At 54.3% G+C, this 16623-nt stretch overlaps 3 protein-coding genes across 3 annotated transcripts; 2 read left to right on the top strand and 1 right to left on the bottom strand.

The window, feature by feature from the left end:
* Positions 1 to 983: 983 nt before the first annotated feature.
* Positions 984 to 2003, bottom strand: ACET3X_008897 (uncharacterized protein; the record flags this gene model as incomplete). The annotated part of the gene is made up of 1 exon (XM_069455032.1): positions 984 to 2003. The coding sequence occupies one exon, from the start codon at positions 2001 to 2003 to the stop codon at positions 984 to 986; it is 1020 nt and encodes a 339-aa protein (XP_069302974.1).
* A 2474-nt stretch (positions 2004 to 4477) lies between these two features.
* ACET3X_008896 (uncharacterized protein) lies at positions 4478 to 9112 on the top strand. Its single transcript, XM_069455031.1, has 2 exons — positions 4478 to 4992; positions 5294 to 9112. Exon 2 carries the CDS (start codon positions 5323 to 5325, stop codon positions 7624 to 7626), a length of 2304 nt encoding a protein of 767 aa, XP_069302973.1. The 5' UTR covers positions 4478 to 4992; positions 5294 to 5322; the 3' UTR covers positions 7627 to 9112.
* A 243-nt stretch (positions 9113 to 9355) lies between these two features.
* Positions 9356 to 16456, top strand: ACET3X_008895 (uncharacterized protein; the record flags this gene model as incomplete). The annotated part of the gene is made up of 7 exons (XM_069455030.1): positions 9356 to 9437; positions 9485 to 11407; positions 11470 to 11967; positions 12029 to 12137; positions 12195 to 12666; positions 13611 to 16054; positions 16441 to 16456. The coding sequence occupies 7 exons, from the start codon at positions 9356 to 9358 to the stop codon at positions 16454 to 16456; spliced, it is 5544 nt and encodes a 1847-aa protein (XP_069302972.1).
* Positions 16457 to 16623: the final 167 nt, after the last annotated feature.

The raw sequence follows: 16623 nt of genomic DNA, 5'->3' as shown, positions 1-16623 counted from the left end.
TGCTGCGAATCGGGGAGAGTCAAAGGTCTCCGAGAAGCAGTAGCATGTGAAGTTGGTCAAATCTGTCACAGTGAGATTGATAGCCAATGGTGGGTGGTACAATCACGATCTCAGGAACGGCATCGTGGCGCTTGGTACTGTACTTTCCGCTATCTCACAGTGATGCAAACGGCGGTCGAGACGTTTTACGACAGGATCTGGGGGCATCGAAACGGAAACCTAGAGCTAGGCGGATGCGCTTGCAAGATTGGGCAGCAATGATATGAGTGGTCATAGTAACTCGTATCGAGGCCGAAGTTCGGAGGAGGGCGTAAGCCACTGACTGCATCATGTACTGGGGACATGGCAAGGCTGTCAAAGCAATTTCTTTTTGAGGGGAGGAACTAGGACAAAAGATATCAAGAACGAACCAAAGCAATGAAACCGAACACATACAGCTCCAGCATCAGACCATATTCCCACCATGCTCCCGTTGAACCCCATTTTGTTATGACTCAAGAAAGAAAAGCCAGAAGCAACGCCAGCAACGCACAGAAACTCAAGGTGCGTATCCAATAGAAGCCGCTCCATTCGACCAGCAACCAGCATCCAAGCAGCAGCAGTCGGGGTATCAAAAGGTAAGGGGGAGTATCGTGTTGTGTCGGCGCGTGCATTCGTAAAGGCTGTGTACGTGTGTCGTGTCGTGTCGTGTCGCGTCATCTATACGTTAAAACGCAAATCAAGAACGCAGATAACTCCAGAAAATCTCACACATAAAGTGATCAACGGCAAGTCGTCCCTATTTCTGCCGGAAGGAAGATCGACTTGGCCACAGGTATGTCAGTGACAGTGTAGTAGCTAGTAGTCACATTGGAAGCTTGGGCGCGAGCCAAATCGATGCGTAACCAGAAGTTGTCAAAGGTGGAAGCTGACCTGCAGGCCTTCGTATAGCAGCAAGAATGTCGTACCGTGATCGCGAACCTTAGACGTGCGAAGGAAAGATGTTATGACTCTAGGAAAGCGTCAATGTCCTTCTCCAGCTCCTTGCTCCAAAGGTACTCGTGGTCTTCTTCGATGTCATAGTCGACAGGGAGATAGACATCTTCCATGGTAGGGATCTTGCAAACCTGGTCGATGGGGTACTGCTCGATAACAGGGAGCTGGTTCCACATAAGGCCGGGAGGACCCTCTTCACGGGGGAGGGGAAGGAAGCGTCCAACACCAGTCTTGGCCCGGTCATCGCCCTCCCACTTCATCTCCGCCATGGAGGGCCAGGGTGCGATCTCATCTTTGCCGTTCTGCCAGTCGTTGCACCAGATAGTCTGCTCACCGAGAGCGCGACCGTAGTTTCCGACGTCTTCAAAGTTGCCTTCGATACCGCACCTATTGAGGACCTTCTGGATGTCTCCTGAGATCGGAGCGAGGATAGCTCGGGCGTCTTCCTTATTCTTGACCTTGGTTGCGAGCTTGGTCGCCTGGGATGCCAACATCGCTTCCTTGTGGGCGACGTAGTCACCGAGCTTCCACTTGGCAATCTCGGAGTTCTTGAACAGACGGCGCATGGCGTTGCGAACCATGAGAAACTCTTGCTGCACCTGCGTATCCGGAGACATCCAGGTTCGTGACTGGCGAAATACCGCGCCATCTCGGCCGCCGTAGAGAGCACCCGGGTGACGGTTGCTGCGGAAGTCACGGACGGGCACGTGAGCGTTCGGCTCGTTGTGTTGCTTCTGCATGCGCTCGAAGGGGTTTTCGTAACGGGTTACGCTGTTCTCGCGGAGATCGATACCACCACCAGTGATAGTCAGACCACCGAAGTTGAGGCTCTCTGGGCTGATGGGGCTGTTCGGACTTGGAAGACCGTCGCCGCTGGAGCGAACATCGGAGCTCTTGTCATCCTGAAGGGTGTCACCACTAGTGTCGGTCTTTGGAGATGTAGCGCCATCGTTCTCCGCGATAGGTGCCTTGAATTTGCGGGGAGTCGCGACTGAGGCGCCAGTTGCAACTTTGATAGGATCGACCATCGAAGGTGGCATTGAGCGATGTATGATGTTGGCGATGAGAGAGACCGGAAGCGGAGACTATGCAATACGTTCACACCCTTGAAGATAAGACGACTTTATCCAACTTTGCGTGGGTATGTCACTGGATGAGAAACTTGCCTGGTGTGATAGAGAAGGGCAAGTGTTGTGACTGATTTCCAAGTCTGATATACCCAAGAGTTGATAGCGGTAAGGGCCCAAGCGGGAGTCAGGCACCAGTATGGTGTAGATTTTCCAGCTACGCTTGCATATAAATTAGCAATGATTCACTACCAATGCGCTGGAACACTGCAGGGCAACCGTGTCACCGCCTGCGCCATTGCGATCGATACGATCTTGCTGCCCGAGCACATGGTCCGCGGGGTGAGATGGATGGCGTGTGTGTTTTCATCATTTTGAAGAGAACCAATGGCAAACGCCCTACTCCGACACCGCCTCAGGAGAACGCTGAGCGGAAATGTAATGTGGTTCTGTCACCTACCTGATAATCTGGGCTTCGCAAGTGCGGGGTTTATGGAGTAGCCAATAACACGGTGAGGTGTCAGAATGCTTGAAGTAAAATGCTTGTAGGCTAGACTTCAAAGTGAGCGAGGGCGGTATAGTTGATTGCTTGTGTAAGAGAAGCTTACTAGGAAGTAAGTCACTCAGTTGAGCAGGATCTTGAAGATGTCGTTACCAGAGGAGGGTTTGCGATATGAAAGTGTCTGATTGTAGAGCTGAGAGCTGCTTGGCGAATGTCTTAGTGGTCATAGGGCCTGCCTTGTGATGATAGAAGGGTGAGAACAGAAACATACGTTTTGTGCGATTGAAGCTATTGTGCTCTCGGTGGGAGCCTGCGATATCGGTCACGCAAGCCCAGGTACGTGTCCACCTGCTCGACCAGCGGTGAATTGAGCGGTGGATAGGTGATGGTGCGTAACGGTTTTGTAAAAGTGGTAATGCTCGAAACTGTACGCGACGTGTTCGGCTGCGTTCTCTCTAAATTGGACTAAAGAAGGAAAACGGGAGAGGACGGTTTGAGCGGGCTCTGCAGGTTCGGCGTCGTATGGAAAACGGAGGAACCTGGTCTGAGTTGCGATTCGTTAATAAAGTTGCGTCACGTCCGAAAATGCAAAGACGGAGCAAAACAGAAGCCAAATAGAGTTTGGCGCGGAAGAAATGAACGAGTGGGCAATGCGGGGTGCGTAAACAAGAGGTAGTTGTCGGTCGGTGGGGTAAATGAGGTTGTCGTCACAGAGCACGGCCTGTACGAGCGCGCTGCAGAGGCGACGCCCAAGCTCATGGCAGACAGACCCGGAACGTGCTGGAAGCTCAGGTTCACCTCGCCACTCCTCGCACCAAAGGGAAATCTGAACGCAGAAAATGATAGACGAGAACGAATGACATTCAGCAGCCAGTGCTGTAGAGGAGATGGCAAGCGGAGAGAGATCATAGACAAGAGACGCAACGGAGGGATCGGAAAGATGATGTTGAGAAAAGAGCGCTGGGGACTTGACTGGAGAGGTTCTTATGTAGCCGGATGGACAGATTGTGAGAGGAAAGCGCGTTCAAAAGACATCAAGTACGTCCGACATGAGGAAGCTACTTCCGAGGATGCGTGTAGATCACGACAGTTTCACCAAGGCCATGCACTCCAGGTCTTGTACTTTCTTCAAGAGGAAAAATATTGGGGAGCTTGAAAGTGTAGGCTACAGCCTCGACAATATATGCCCCTTGGTCGCTATCAGGTGGGTTGCTGAGGTGCAAGCTACTACCTAGGTAATCCGCAGACTCAACATCGGGTTCTCGACTTGTCGGCCGGCTCCATGACCACAGCGACCTGCTGGACGGGAAAATCAACGACCAAAGACATGGTGATATGTAGGAACAGTTGGCAATACTGGTGGGTCGTAGTGTGCTGTCTATGCGAGTCTGTTGTTCTGCGCGCTGGGAGTGCGGGACACGGAGAACGTGCTCGAAAACGGGAATGTTCGTGTCAATATATGCGCGCAGTCGTCACTGGAGATGCTTGAAAGCGGTTTGTCGTTGTTGTTGTCGGTGCAGCGAAAATGTTTCGAAACAGAATCGAGATGGAGTTGGGACGACGGCGGTACGTGTTTGAGCCCCAGACGGACGGGAAGCCTGATTGGACAGGCGTCGTCGGCGTATTATTAGCTTGGCCACGTGCTCCACCACCTCGGCGCTACGCCGCAGCCACGCATACGAGAACTGGCGCGTTGACGCGAATTCCTGGACCAGGCATCTTCACGGTAAAGGTTAATGGAGTTGGGCTTGTCTATGGGGTCTACTATGAAGTTTTATTTTTGTGCCACATGTTGTGCTGCTGGTAGAACTCTCGTCTGCGAAGTTGGCTGTTCTGACGGCTGCACAAGACTAAACTGGGCATGACGTCGTCGCTAGCTGCAGAAATCAAGGCATGACGGCGCCACAGGCTTTCACACAGCCGTGCGGCGCGACGTTGCTACATAACGACGGCGTCGCGCATCTCCCAGAGCTTTGAGCACCTCCTCTGCCACCGACCGACGTGCAGAGGTCGTGTTCCCTTGCGCCCGACAACCCTGCGACCCTGCGATGATGCCACACGTCACGAGGTAGTGCATCCGCCTGCCTCGCCCGACTGCGGGAAAATCGCATGCCAGCAGGCGCAAGCCGTGGAACAAAGGACACCCGGCTCAACTTGCGACAACCACTCGAGGACAAACCGGCCCAGAATAACAGACGCTGTCAATCCCTTCTGTTCTAGCGCCTTGTTTTGGGCCTTCTCCAGCTGACCGGGCTGACTGGTCCGGAGTGGCTTGCTCCACTTCTGCGGGCGCCTATTCGGGCCACCACCTTTCCAGAATCGCTGTGTTCTAACTTGAGCCTCACGATCGTGTATGCCCTGCTGAAACCATCTGGTCGTGCAGGCCTCTTCTCGAGGTATCATTGGTACCTGGTGGAGAGGCCTGCAACTGGTCCTCGCTCCCTCGCGGTACGTGAAATCCATTCATTTTGTCCTAGTCGCTGTGTGAAGTAGATATTCACAGTCTTCCCCACTTCACTTTCCTTCACCTTGCCTGCTTCACTATCGCCTTTTCTTATTGCATTGTACGGAGCGTTTGGTTTTCCTATTGTTGTCTATTGTCTTCACACTGCAATACTCGCATAATATTTTTCCTACGTTGCGACCTATCTCTGCGAGATATTCATGAGCTAGCTGGCCTATTTCTACGACCGCTCCTCTTTACAAAGCCACCATCGAGTTCGACCTCCGATTCTAATACACAGGCCAGACCACGTTTCACAGCCATACACCTTCGCCATGGCTTCCTCCGCGAACCAACAGCAACTCTTCCCACCTGTGCCTCCATCTATGTCCGCTGGCGATAGTCATGAGATGCGAGACTACTACCCACCGCAAGATGCACCACGACCTACAATAAACCAAACACCAGACTTCAAACCATACCTCGGCCTTCGAGCTAGGCTCTCACAGATATGGATCAATCGCTGGACGATTCTACTGCTCCTAATCCTTGTGCGACTACTCATCGCCATCGCAAGCACCGACTCAAGCCTCGTTTCCGCCCGTCGGGAAGCCCTCAGTGCTTGCACCCAAGTCGAGAATATCGGCAGCTCCATGGCCTCCATGCCCCACTACATGTCCAAGGGCGTCAACGAAATGACAGCTTTCGGGGTTGAGAAGGCAGTCAGTGGCCTCATGCAAATGCTCGAAATGAGTGTCACTGGTGTCGAAGAGATTATCCTCTTCGTCATTCACATGATGACAAGTACCTACCTCTGCCTGATCACCCTCGCTGTCAGCGGCAGTCTCCATGCCGCAGTGGAAATCGGCGAAGCTATCAACAAACAACTCAACGAGACCATCGAGTCCGTGACCGAAGAAATGGGCGATGCCGTCAAGTCCGTTTCCGACGGCATCAACTCCATCATGGACAAGATCAACTTTGACATTCCGGGATTCAACAAGCCAACCATCAATTTGGACGACCAGATCAACAAGCTCAAAGCGCTGGAGATGCCTTCTGAGATGTCAGAGGGTCTTCAGAAGCTCAACTCGTCCATCCCGACTTTCGAAGAGGTGCAAAACTTTACGGACTCTATTATCCGCCTCCCCTTTGAGGAAGTCAAGAAGTTGATCCGCGGCATGGACACATTCGAGTTCGATCGCTCAGCTCTTCCCGTGCCGCAGAAGGAAGTACTCACCTTCTGCTCCGACGGCAACTCTATCAACTCGTTCTTTGACGATCTGATTGAGCTCGCCTACAACGCACGCAAGATCGCACTCGGTGTGCTCATTGTCGCCGCCATCCTTGTCTGCGTTCCAATGGCGTGGATGGAGATGCGCCGCTACCGGAGGATGCAAGAACGTGCTGCTCTCTACGCAGCGGGCCATGACGCTATGGACGTCGTCTATCTCGCGTCCCGCCCAACATCCTCCGGCATCGGCCTGTGGTTCGGAAGGCGGTTTGGCTCAGCTCGTCGACAAGCTGTCATGCGCTGGGCCTGGGCCTACGCCACCTCCATCCCCATGATGTTTTTGATTTCTCTGGGCATTGCTGGTCTTTTCGCCTGCTTTGGTCAATATCTTTTGCTCAAAGCCATTCAAGACAAGACCCCAGAGCTCACGGATCAAGTCGCTGACTTTGCCGGAAAAATCGTTACATCGCTCAACAATGCGTCCATGTCATGGTCTAACGGTGTCAACAGCGCCGTCGGTGACTTGGACGGCAAAATGAACGACGACATCGTCAATTGGGTGAACACCAGTACGACGGCAGTCAACGACACCCTCAACGCGTTTGTGGATCAGATGAGCACCACGCTCAACGACACGTTCGGTGGCACCGTACTTTACGACCCGATCAAGGAAGTTCTCAACTGCCTGATCGGCCTGAAGATCGCTAGCTTCCAATCTGGCCTCACTTGGGTCCAAGAGCACGCGCACGTCCAGTTCCCTGGCGTGGCGAACGACACATTGTCTCTTGGCGCCCTTGCTGAGCAAAGCGACTCAGACTCTGCCAGCCAACTACTCGCTGATCCAAGCGGCGAGGCAAAGGATGAGATTACCGAAGCCGTCGAACGCGTCATCGACAAGCTGATGAGTGGCATTCAAACCGAAGCGCTCATCTCCACCGCCCTAATCCTCATATGGCTCTTCATTGCCCTCGGTGGCCTTGTCTACGCTTCGACCCATCTCTTCCGCCGTGATGACCCAGAACGCGGACTCAATCCCTACGTCGTCAACCCCGCTCTCAACCACGAGCCCAAGCCCAGCGCCGATTACCCCACCACCGCGCCACCGCGATACGTGCCCAACGACTACAACGTCAACAAAGCAGCGCCTTACACGCTCGCACCCCGTCCCTTCTCGACATTCGAACACAGCGGCGATGAAATTACTCCCGCTACAGAGAAGGTCGGCCGAGTTGGCGCACGCGCGGTGACCGATTCTGCCCGCCCGGGGCATCTTCGCACGAGCAGCCATGGACAGCTCGCTGATCCCTCACCGGCCGATGACCGCTCGGGTCCGTTCTCCGACCCGAATCAATACGCTCAGTCGCCCTATCCGCAGGAAAAACAGCAGCAGAATCCGTTCATCTAAGATGTCGATCCATGTTTTGTCGAATATCATAAGCGAAACCAGTTTTGTCAACCACCTGACCTTTTTCGGGCTTGCCCTTCTGTGTCAACCGGTCAACGAACTGGTTCTTGCTACTAGACAACTATAACGAACCTGACCGACCTGCGATGAGCCGTAATTGCTCAGACCGAACCTTGCGTTTGAAGTCTATCTTTTCTCTTCTTCATGATGATGCGGTAACACGCTCTCTGGGGAAGGGAATCTGGCACATGTTTCACTGCGTTGATGAAGCTTGCTTCTCCGCTTTTGCATGTGTCGGTGTTTTGATTCTTTACATTTTTCTTTCAAATATCCCAATTATGTAAATTTTCTTTGTGTTTATTGTCTTGTGTCATTGCTCTCTCTTGCGGGCTGCGCGTTGGATTGATATCCCCTCATCGCTACAAGTTTGACAGCGAAGCTCTGCAGACAGACTACTTTCATCTTCTCCATCGCGTCTCCCTGCTACCTGAGACGTGGTTTTTGTCCGTCTGCAGATGTCTTTCCATCAAATGATGAGGTTTGTGTATATCTCCTTGAGTATGTCTGTTCCCGAGGTCCCTTACGCCCGATCCTCTGTTCCGCCCACCCGCCCCCTGTTTCCCTTGCTCTTCATTCCACACCTCGACGCTGTATCGCCGCCGCACCCCGTCTCGCTGTTGGCTTGCCCGCTTGGCGCGCTGCACAGGCGACCTCTTGGTGTGCATAATGATCACGAGCTCAAGGCTGCAATGGGGGGTGGTGTTGTGTCGCGGATCATGAACCGGCAATATGTTGGATATGACTCGCTCATTCGCCACACCTCTCCTACTCCCGCTAATCCCACCGGCCCACTTCTGGCTTTTTGTATGCTCTGCACCCGTTGTTTGTGGCTGTTGTCTGGGAGGGAGAAGGTGGAGAGGTTGATGTGCTGATTGGTAACAAGCGTTGTGCTTTCCTCCTGTCTTCCTTTTCTTCCAGTATTATGCGAGGAGTGCTGGGAGGAGACTAGGAAGATGTGTTGATGTTGAAAGTCGACATCTTTGTGTTTGTTTGTACGGGTGGAAGCATCCTCGTCCCTTTGGATGAAGGGTTGGTTTCTGCTGAGTTCTTTCTCTTTTGAGAGAACCGCCGCTTGAGTTGATCCTGTGAGGCGCTTTGCGCCCGGGACCTGTTATTGCAGTTGTTTCTGGGAAGGGCGTGGTGCTGAATGGCCCGAGAGAAGCTTGAACCCACTCGAGTGGTGTGTCAGTGGGTGTGAAAATGAGGGAGATGGTCCTGCCGAGGTACGACACATGATGGGCCACTGGTAAAAATTCAAATATCTTCCCTTATCCTGTATTGCATAGTCATGTATGTTTGAAGATATTCCCACTCGCTCATCCAGCAACACCCACTCTCATTCTGTTACTCGCTCGAAGTGCCTATTAATCGGGCGAGCACCTTAGGTAGATTAGATAGATTATCAATGCACAGCATCTGATCTCGAAATGGCGATGGCGATGCGCAGAGTGACTGCTTGGGTGTTTGACAGCTGACGCATGCGACCATGGAAGGCTTGGTGTGGCGCACGTGGCGTGGCTGGACCCTGGCCAAAGCTTCACGGCAATGACGATGCACCGCCGAGCTCCAGGCGCATGCCAGCACTCATGGAGCTCTCCTCTGGCACAGCAGCCGTCGCATAGCGACTCGACCATGCCCAAATGATATCCAAACCGACGCAATAGCCACAATGCTCTCTGCCTTTACCGCCCGACCCATCGTCGAGCTCAAGGCGCGCGACAAGTCCAGGATCGAGTCCATCCTCGCATACGGTACGCCAACCGCCTGCATCGCACCCCCAGCTTACTAACACAGCCAGGCGACCGCGTACTCGTAGGCCTGAACACAGGCTCCCTACGCATCTACCGTGTAAACGACCAGATCGAGGATGTAGAAGCCGACCGCAAGCCGAACGGCGACCACAACGGCGAAGGCGAGCCCCCAACAACACCCAAAGTCCGGCCCGCGGACCTCCTACGCGAAGAGGAGAAGTTCTCCCGGCGGCCGATACAGCAGCTGGCGATTATCAAGGAAGCGAATATCCTTGTCTCGCTGTCGGACAACTATGTCTCGATTCACGATATACAGACGTACCAGCTGCAGGAGAAGCTGGAGAAGACGCGGGGCGCGACGACGTTTGCGGCGGCAAGCAACATCGTCAAGGATCCTTCGACGGGCATACCGTCCATCGTGAGCCATCTGGCGGTGGCGGTGAAGCGGAAGATTATACTGTGGACATGGCAGGACATGGAGTTGACGGGCGACGCGGTGGAGATTTCGCTCATTGCTTCGGTCAAGAGCCTGACATGGGCCACGGGGACAAAAATTGTCGCTGGCATGGACCCCGGCTTCGTCATGGTCGACATCGAGACGCAGGAGGTTCAGGATATAATCAAGCCAGGCGCGTTGGCAGAGAACGGGAGCCAGGGCGGAGCACGCTTCGGCGCTGTCTCGTCGTCGGGCATGGGATACATGGGCATGGGCAGCTGGGTGCCCAAGCCCCTCGCGACACGACTTGGAGAGGGCGAAATGCTGCTGGCCAAGGACGTAAACAGCCTGTTTATCGACACAGCCGGAAATGCCCTTGAGAAACGACAAGTGCCCTGGCAGTCTGCCCCCGAGACAATCGCGTACTCGTACCCGTATATGCTCACGCTGCTGCCACCGTCCAAGGGCAGTCTGGAAGTCAGGAATCCGGATACGCTGAACTTGCTCCAGATGATTTCACTACCAAACGTCAGCTTCCTTCACGTACCGCAGCCGAATATCAGTCTAGCCCACGCTGGGAAGGGCTTCCTAGTTGCGAGCGATCGGTGCATATGGCGGATGGGGGCACAGAGCTACGAAACACAGATTGATGAGCTCGTCGCAAATGGGCGCTATGATGAGGCGCTCAGTCTGCTCAATATGCTCGAAGACACTCTTCTACTTGATAAAGAGGAGAGAGTTCGGGAAATACAAATCCTGAAAGCCCAGGCCCTGTTCGACCAGAAGAAGTACCGTGAAGCCATGGAACTCTTTGTCGACGCCAAAGCACCACCCGAGCGCGTCATCGCGATGTACCCCCGATCCATCGCTGGTAATCTAGCGCCAGAAGAAAGCGTAAAGGGCGACGGAAGCGTAGTCGACGAGGAAGAAACCAACGGAGAGAAGCCCGCGAAAGAACAAGAAGAAAACACACCCGCCCCTGCAGCCACAATCGGGCGCTCAATGATGGGTCGTTTTGGCGTTGGAGGACACAAGAAAGTCGATTCAGACACAGTTTCCATACGCACCAACTCCGCCAAAGACGACACCATGGAGGCGGGCAGCATCCGGAAGAGACCAATAGACCTCTCCCAACCAGATAAATCGGCGGCCGCTGACAAGGAGTTCAAAGACTCTGTTCGTGCGCTACAGTCATTTCTTACCCAGTGTCGCGTCCAAATAAAACGCTATATAGACACGGATGGTAACCTGAAGGAGCCTCTGCCCACACCCAGTGGCAGCCAGCTCGAAGCTGAGAAACCACCTTTCCACATCTTCATCGAAGAGTCCTCCCTCACGCCTCCTGTAGACTGGAAAGCCAAGCTCCTTGACGTTGCACAGCTCGTCGATACAACGCTCTTCCGCGCATACATGATTGCGAATCCCAGTGTCGCAGGCTCTCTGTTCCGTCTCCCCAATTTCTGCGAACCAGACGTTGTGCAGGAGAAGCTGTATGAGACGGGGCGGTATGCTGATTTGATTGATTTCTTGCATGGTAAGTAGTGCCCTTTTGAAAGTGCGCGTGAGGCATATACTGACTTGTACATCTTTGTGTAGGTAAGAAATTGCATCGGCAGGCTCTAGAGCTTCTTGAGAAATTCGGCAAGAACGAGGCGGACGAAGAGGTCAGTCCGCAGTTGCAAGGCCCGACTAGGACGGTGGGGTACCTACAAGCTCTGCCACCAGAGCTTATCGATCTTATCCTGGAATATGCCGAATGGCCACTGCGGACTGATCCGAAGTTGGGCATGGAAGTCTTCCTCGCTGACACGGAGAATGCGGAGACGCTGCCGAGAGACCGTGTCCTTGAGTTTCTGCAAAAGATCGACACGAGACTTGCGGTCAGGTACTTGGAACACATCATCGAAGAGCTCAACGATCTCAATGTGGACTTTCACCAGAGACTGGTTGATCTACTCCTCGAGAGACTTAAAAGTGGAGACTTTGAGAACGACGAGGAGAAGATGGATTGGAAGCACAGGCTTGAGGTTTTCCTGAAGAAAGGGAATGCGCAGTATAATCGGTATAGGGTGTTTCAGCAGTTGCCTGGAGATGGTATGCATCATCCCCGACGAAGGAGGTCACAGTAGGGACAGCTCTGCTAACATGGTAACAGATCCGGATTACTACGAAGCTCGAGCTATTGTCCTGAGCAAAATGGGATCGCACAAGCAAGCCCTGGCAATCTACGTTTTCCAATTAAAGGACTACCAGAAAGCTGAGGAGTAAGTCGCGTACTTTCGTCTCCCTTGTAACAAGCCGACTAACCCGCCACCCAATAGATACTGCAACCAAGTCTACACGGCACCACCCACGATGCCCACCTCGCCCAACTTGTCGCACTCGCAATCCCCTCCACCCACAAGAGGCTCAATCGAAGACGCGGAAATATCCATCTACCACGTCCTCCTCTCCCTCTACCTGCAACCCCCGCCGCCGCACCAACCAAACTGGCCCCCAGCTCTCGAACTCGTCTCCAAACACGGTGCAAGACTGCCTGCAGCAACAACCCTAGATCTGATTCCGCCCACTCTGCCCGTCAAAGACCTCGAATCCTACTTCTTTGGGCGCATCCGAAACGCAAACTCGCTCTTGAACGAGGAGAGGATCGTTGCGCAGCTCCGAGGTGTCGAGAAGGTGGCGGTGGAGTCTGCCGTGTTGCTCGGCTCGGAGAATAAGAAGGATATGTATGGGAGGAGTGTGCCTGGGGGGATGAACAGGCGCGTTGTTATTGATGAGGATAGACATTGTGCGGTTTGTCATAAGAGGTTTGGGGGTAGTGCGATTCGTGTTTTTCCGGATAATAGTGTGGTGCACTCGGGGTGTATGAGGGGGAGTGTGGGGTTGGGGATCGGTGGTGGTGGTGGTGTGGGAGGGGGGAGGAGGCCGGCGAGTGGGGTGGGTGGGAGTGGATGGCGGTAGTGTGGGAGTAGTTGGTTGTATGGGATAATAGTATATCGATACCCGCGCATGGTTTCTCTTGTCACATTTCTGACGGCGCGTGCTCAGTCTTCGTCGACGACTTCTTCTCCGTATGTCTCTTCGTCTTTTGCGTCGTCGGCGGCTTTGTCGTCGGCCATTTTTTGCGTGAGGAATTCGTTGACGTCTTTTTGGAGGGTTTTGAGAGAGGATGAGAGGGAGGCGAGGTATGCGACGCGGTCGGCTGTTGAGGGAGGGGATGGCAGTGCGGGGAGTTCGGAGGTGAAGGTTTGTGATGGGGAGGTAGGGGACGTGTATGTTGCTGTTAGGGAGGGCATGTTGGCGTGACAATTATCTTGTTTTTTGGTTTGCTATTGTCTTGGATGCAACTTATGTCAAGTTTGTAATCGAGTGTTGGAGCAAGGAACATGAATTGAAGACGGGAGTTTGAGGTGGGGTCAAGCGGCTGAGTGGCAGGGTGGAGACAGCACGGCCACCATGCGTCGATCAACCATCGGCGCATCCATCGACGACGGACGTCAGCTCTTCCTGCGACGGCCTTGACGACTTGACTCGATGCTTGGATAACGGGCCGTCTGCTACTCTTCTTCATGCAGGCCATGGGGAAACACAACTAGAACCCTATTTTCTTCCGCTTTCTCATATACCCCGTATCTTCACTTGTCGACCACGCATACACCTTCTCTTCAGCCACCACCTCTATTCCCTGTCCCTGCAGCAGCCACCCGGTCGCAAAAGCAACCGACGCGGTACTACAGCGTGCGACGACGACGACGATGCCTGCCTCTTCACCACCCCCAGTCACCCCCTCGATTCGACGCCCATCGCTCGACGACGACGACTCGGACGGCTCGCAGGCGACGCTGCAGCAACCACGCCGCTCCCCCCTCCCCGCCTCGATACTCTCGCCCTCATCCGCAAAGTCGCCCACATCCGCAGACTCGCGCGCCGCCCCGGCGCAGAACTACTCGCGTCCGGGCGTTGTGCGCGATGCTACACCGAGCTCAGGTCACATTGGCGCGCATCTAGGACACCGTCCGCGCCAACGCTCCCAGGGCTACTTTGAGCCCAGCTTGAGCTCTATGAAGGAGGGCTCTATCCGCGATCGCGACATCACCATGGCCTCGCAGAGTCACCTGACTGCCTCGCAGATCGCAGCCCAGGCCGCATATGCCTCGAATCCCCAGCACAATCGCAAGCGCTCCACCACGATACCCGCTCCGAGCGAAGCTGCGCCGACCGGACGGGGGCAGCCCATGAGTCCCCCGCCCATGCCGGCTAGTTCCCAAGTCACGTTTAGGACCAACGGCATGACATATTCGAATGGCGTCATGGGAGGCAGGATGGCTGCGACGAGTGCTGCGAATGCTGCTTTTCCTCGGAGTCCGTTGAACTCGCCTGGGGTTGAGGGGCAGCAACCGCAGCAGCAGCAGCAACAGCAACAGCAACAACCACACGCATCGCCCAAGCCAGCGGCGTCGACACCGGAGCTGCCGCAACTACAGAAACCAAAGGAGGGGAAGAGTAGGATAGGCGGGAAGCTGTTCTCGTCCAAGCCCAAGAACATCAAGGTAGATAACCGGCTGGGTGGCAAAGACCAGGCACTGCCGTCGCCAGGCAAGATTGGTATCGGCATTCATAGTTCGCAGGCGCTGAATCGCATGATGATGGCTGGGTCGACGACGAGTCTAATCGACTCTGGAACCAACAGCAGCACCGCTTCGTTGTATTCGTCCGCCAACGCATCGACGTCTACGCTAGTGCCCCCGCGCAACGATTCTCTCCCCGAGAGGAAAGAAGAGAAGCACAAACACCACTTCTTGTCGCGGCAGAAGCACAAACTGAAGGATCAGGATGGCTTTGCTCTGCCGTTGTCCTCGGCGAGTAGTAATTCCAAACCGACAAATCCTAGCGCTCCCGAGCCGCTGTATTCCTTTGCGCCGTCATCCCCAGGACATGCAAGCTCGTTTGCGAATTCGGTGACCGGCTTGGATCTCAGACACGGCGGCCGCCATCTGCGGCGAGCAAAGAAGGAAGAGAAAGCCGCTGCGTTCCTGGACGCACAGTTGGAACCTCCGTATCGGGAACGGAATCAGTCGTTTAGTACTGAGCGATCAGAGTGGCCGAGTCTTTCTAGTAGTATAACGACAACACCGAATATGGCGACACCCGGTCAAACGATATCACATACGACAGAGATGCTGCACCTGGGGAGTTCGTTTGGCATTAACGGCTTGTCGCCCGATGACGCCTGGCCACTGCTAAAGGCACGGGTATTGTTGATATTCGAAGGCGAAGACCCCCGGCCCCCGGTAGAAGACTTCAACGCCCTAGTCACCGTCCACATCAAACGCTGCATTCACAAACGCTCCCCCATCATCCTCATCGAAGATTTGAACGAGCTCCTCCAAACAGGTTTTGGCTCTTTGGACCAAACACTGCGTCACGTCCCCGACGACCGGCTCATCCCACATTTGGTAGAAATGTGGCTCGTGGTCTTCACCACCATCCTGCCCTTCCTGCAAGCTGTGTTCCTACCGCTAGACTTGGAGTTTCGAGGCTCAGGCATAATGACAAGTGCCCAGGCGGCAGAGTTCTGGGGCGTCATGTTGCCGGACGAGATGAACACCAAGAGTCCAGAACACAGGAATATACCGATACTCGGGGAGTTGGAAGTCCGGAGAATCACGCTGTTGATGTTTAGAGACATTGTCATCTTACCGCGTTACGAAGCGCTCATGGCCATCTTCTCACGCCTGAGTCTAGAGAATCTAAACGCGGGCTTAGAAAGCCCAAGTCCGATTCCAGACGGCGTCATGAGCGGCCACCAACAACGGCCCGGCACAGCTGGTAGCAGCAGCGGCGACCTGGCCATGGGCAGTCTGAACTCGACATCCCAGAGTTCAGCCGGCTACCTGGAAAGCACAACGAGTATCACGAGCTCGACGTTTGCCGCCAGCACACGCAGCAGAGCAACAAGCAATACATCCGCTGGCTCCTTTTCGTCGAACCCATCTCAACACCCGCCTACCTCGAACCCTTACCACTCACAACAACAGCAACTTAACCCCCTCCACCCCACAATCTCGCACTTGCATCCCCCACCCCCTACCACCCATTTCTCCGCCAACGCGCCCTCGAGTCTACGCCAGACGCCAATGGATAGCACGAAGGTGACGGAGACGGTGGGCAGAATGCTGCAGTGCGTGTCGGTGCTGGTGTCGCTGCAGTCGGGCGATGATGCACAGGAGAAGATTAGTAGGCTGAGTAAGGAGTTGAAATATAATTGGTTGGGGAGGGGGAGGACGGGGAGACAGAGACAGGGGTTTGTGGGGCCGAGGAGTAGGGGGTTTGGGTTTGCGGCGGGTGCGGGGGTGTCGGTGCAGGGGGTGGGGGCGTAGGGGGTGGTGTGGGATGCAGAGTTGGTTAGTGGGCGTGTTGGATGTGTTCGCGAGCAGATGGTAGGGTACACGTTTCTTCGGGATGTAGGGCAATAGAAGGTTTATTGCTGTCTAGGGGGGGGGGGTTTGCCATGTGTGTTGGCTTGCTGTTTATTGGTTTGATAGATGTGCTGGTAACAAGATATAGGCACAACGCTATTTAGTGGCACTGTATTGTATTGCGGTAGTAGGTGTTGTTGATTTGATGGTGGCGATGGCGATGGGTTAGAGTACATGAGTTACTACATGGCGGGTTTGAGTATATGAGTTACCACATGGCGAGCTATATTTTTCATCGCAATGTATGGCTCAACAGATGTTTTATTGCTAT

Source organism: Alternaria dauci, chromosome 9 (genome assembly GCF_042100115.1).
Source record: "Alternaria dauci strain A2016 chromosome 9, whole genome shotgun sequence".
Lineage (NCBI taxonomy): Eukaryota > Fungi > Ascomycota > Dothideomycetes > Pleosporales > Pleosporaceae > Alternaria > Alternaria dauci.
This window is presented reverse-complemented; position numbering and strand designations above follow the sequence as displayed.

Excerpts from the sequence above, each read along its gene's own strand:
- ACET3X_008896 (XM_069455031.1), top strand. The coding sequence starts at position 5,323 with ATGGCTTCCTCCGCGAACCAACAGCAACTCTTCCCACCTGTGCCTCCA.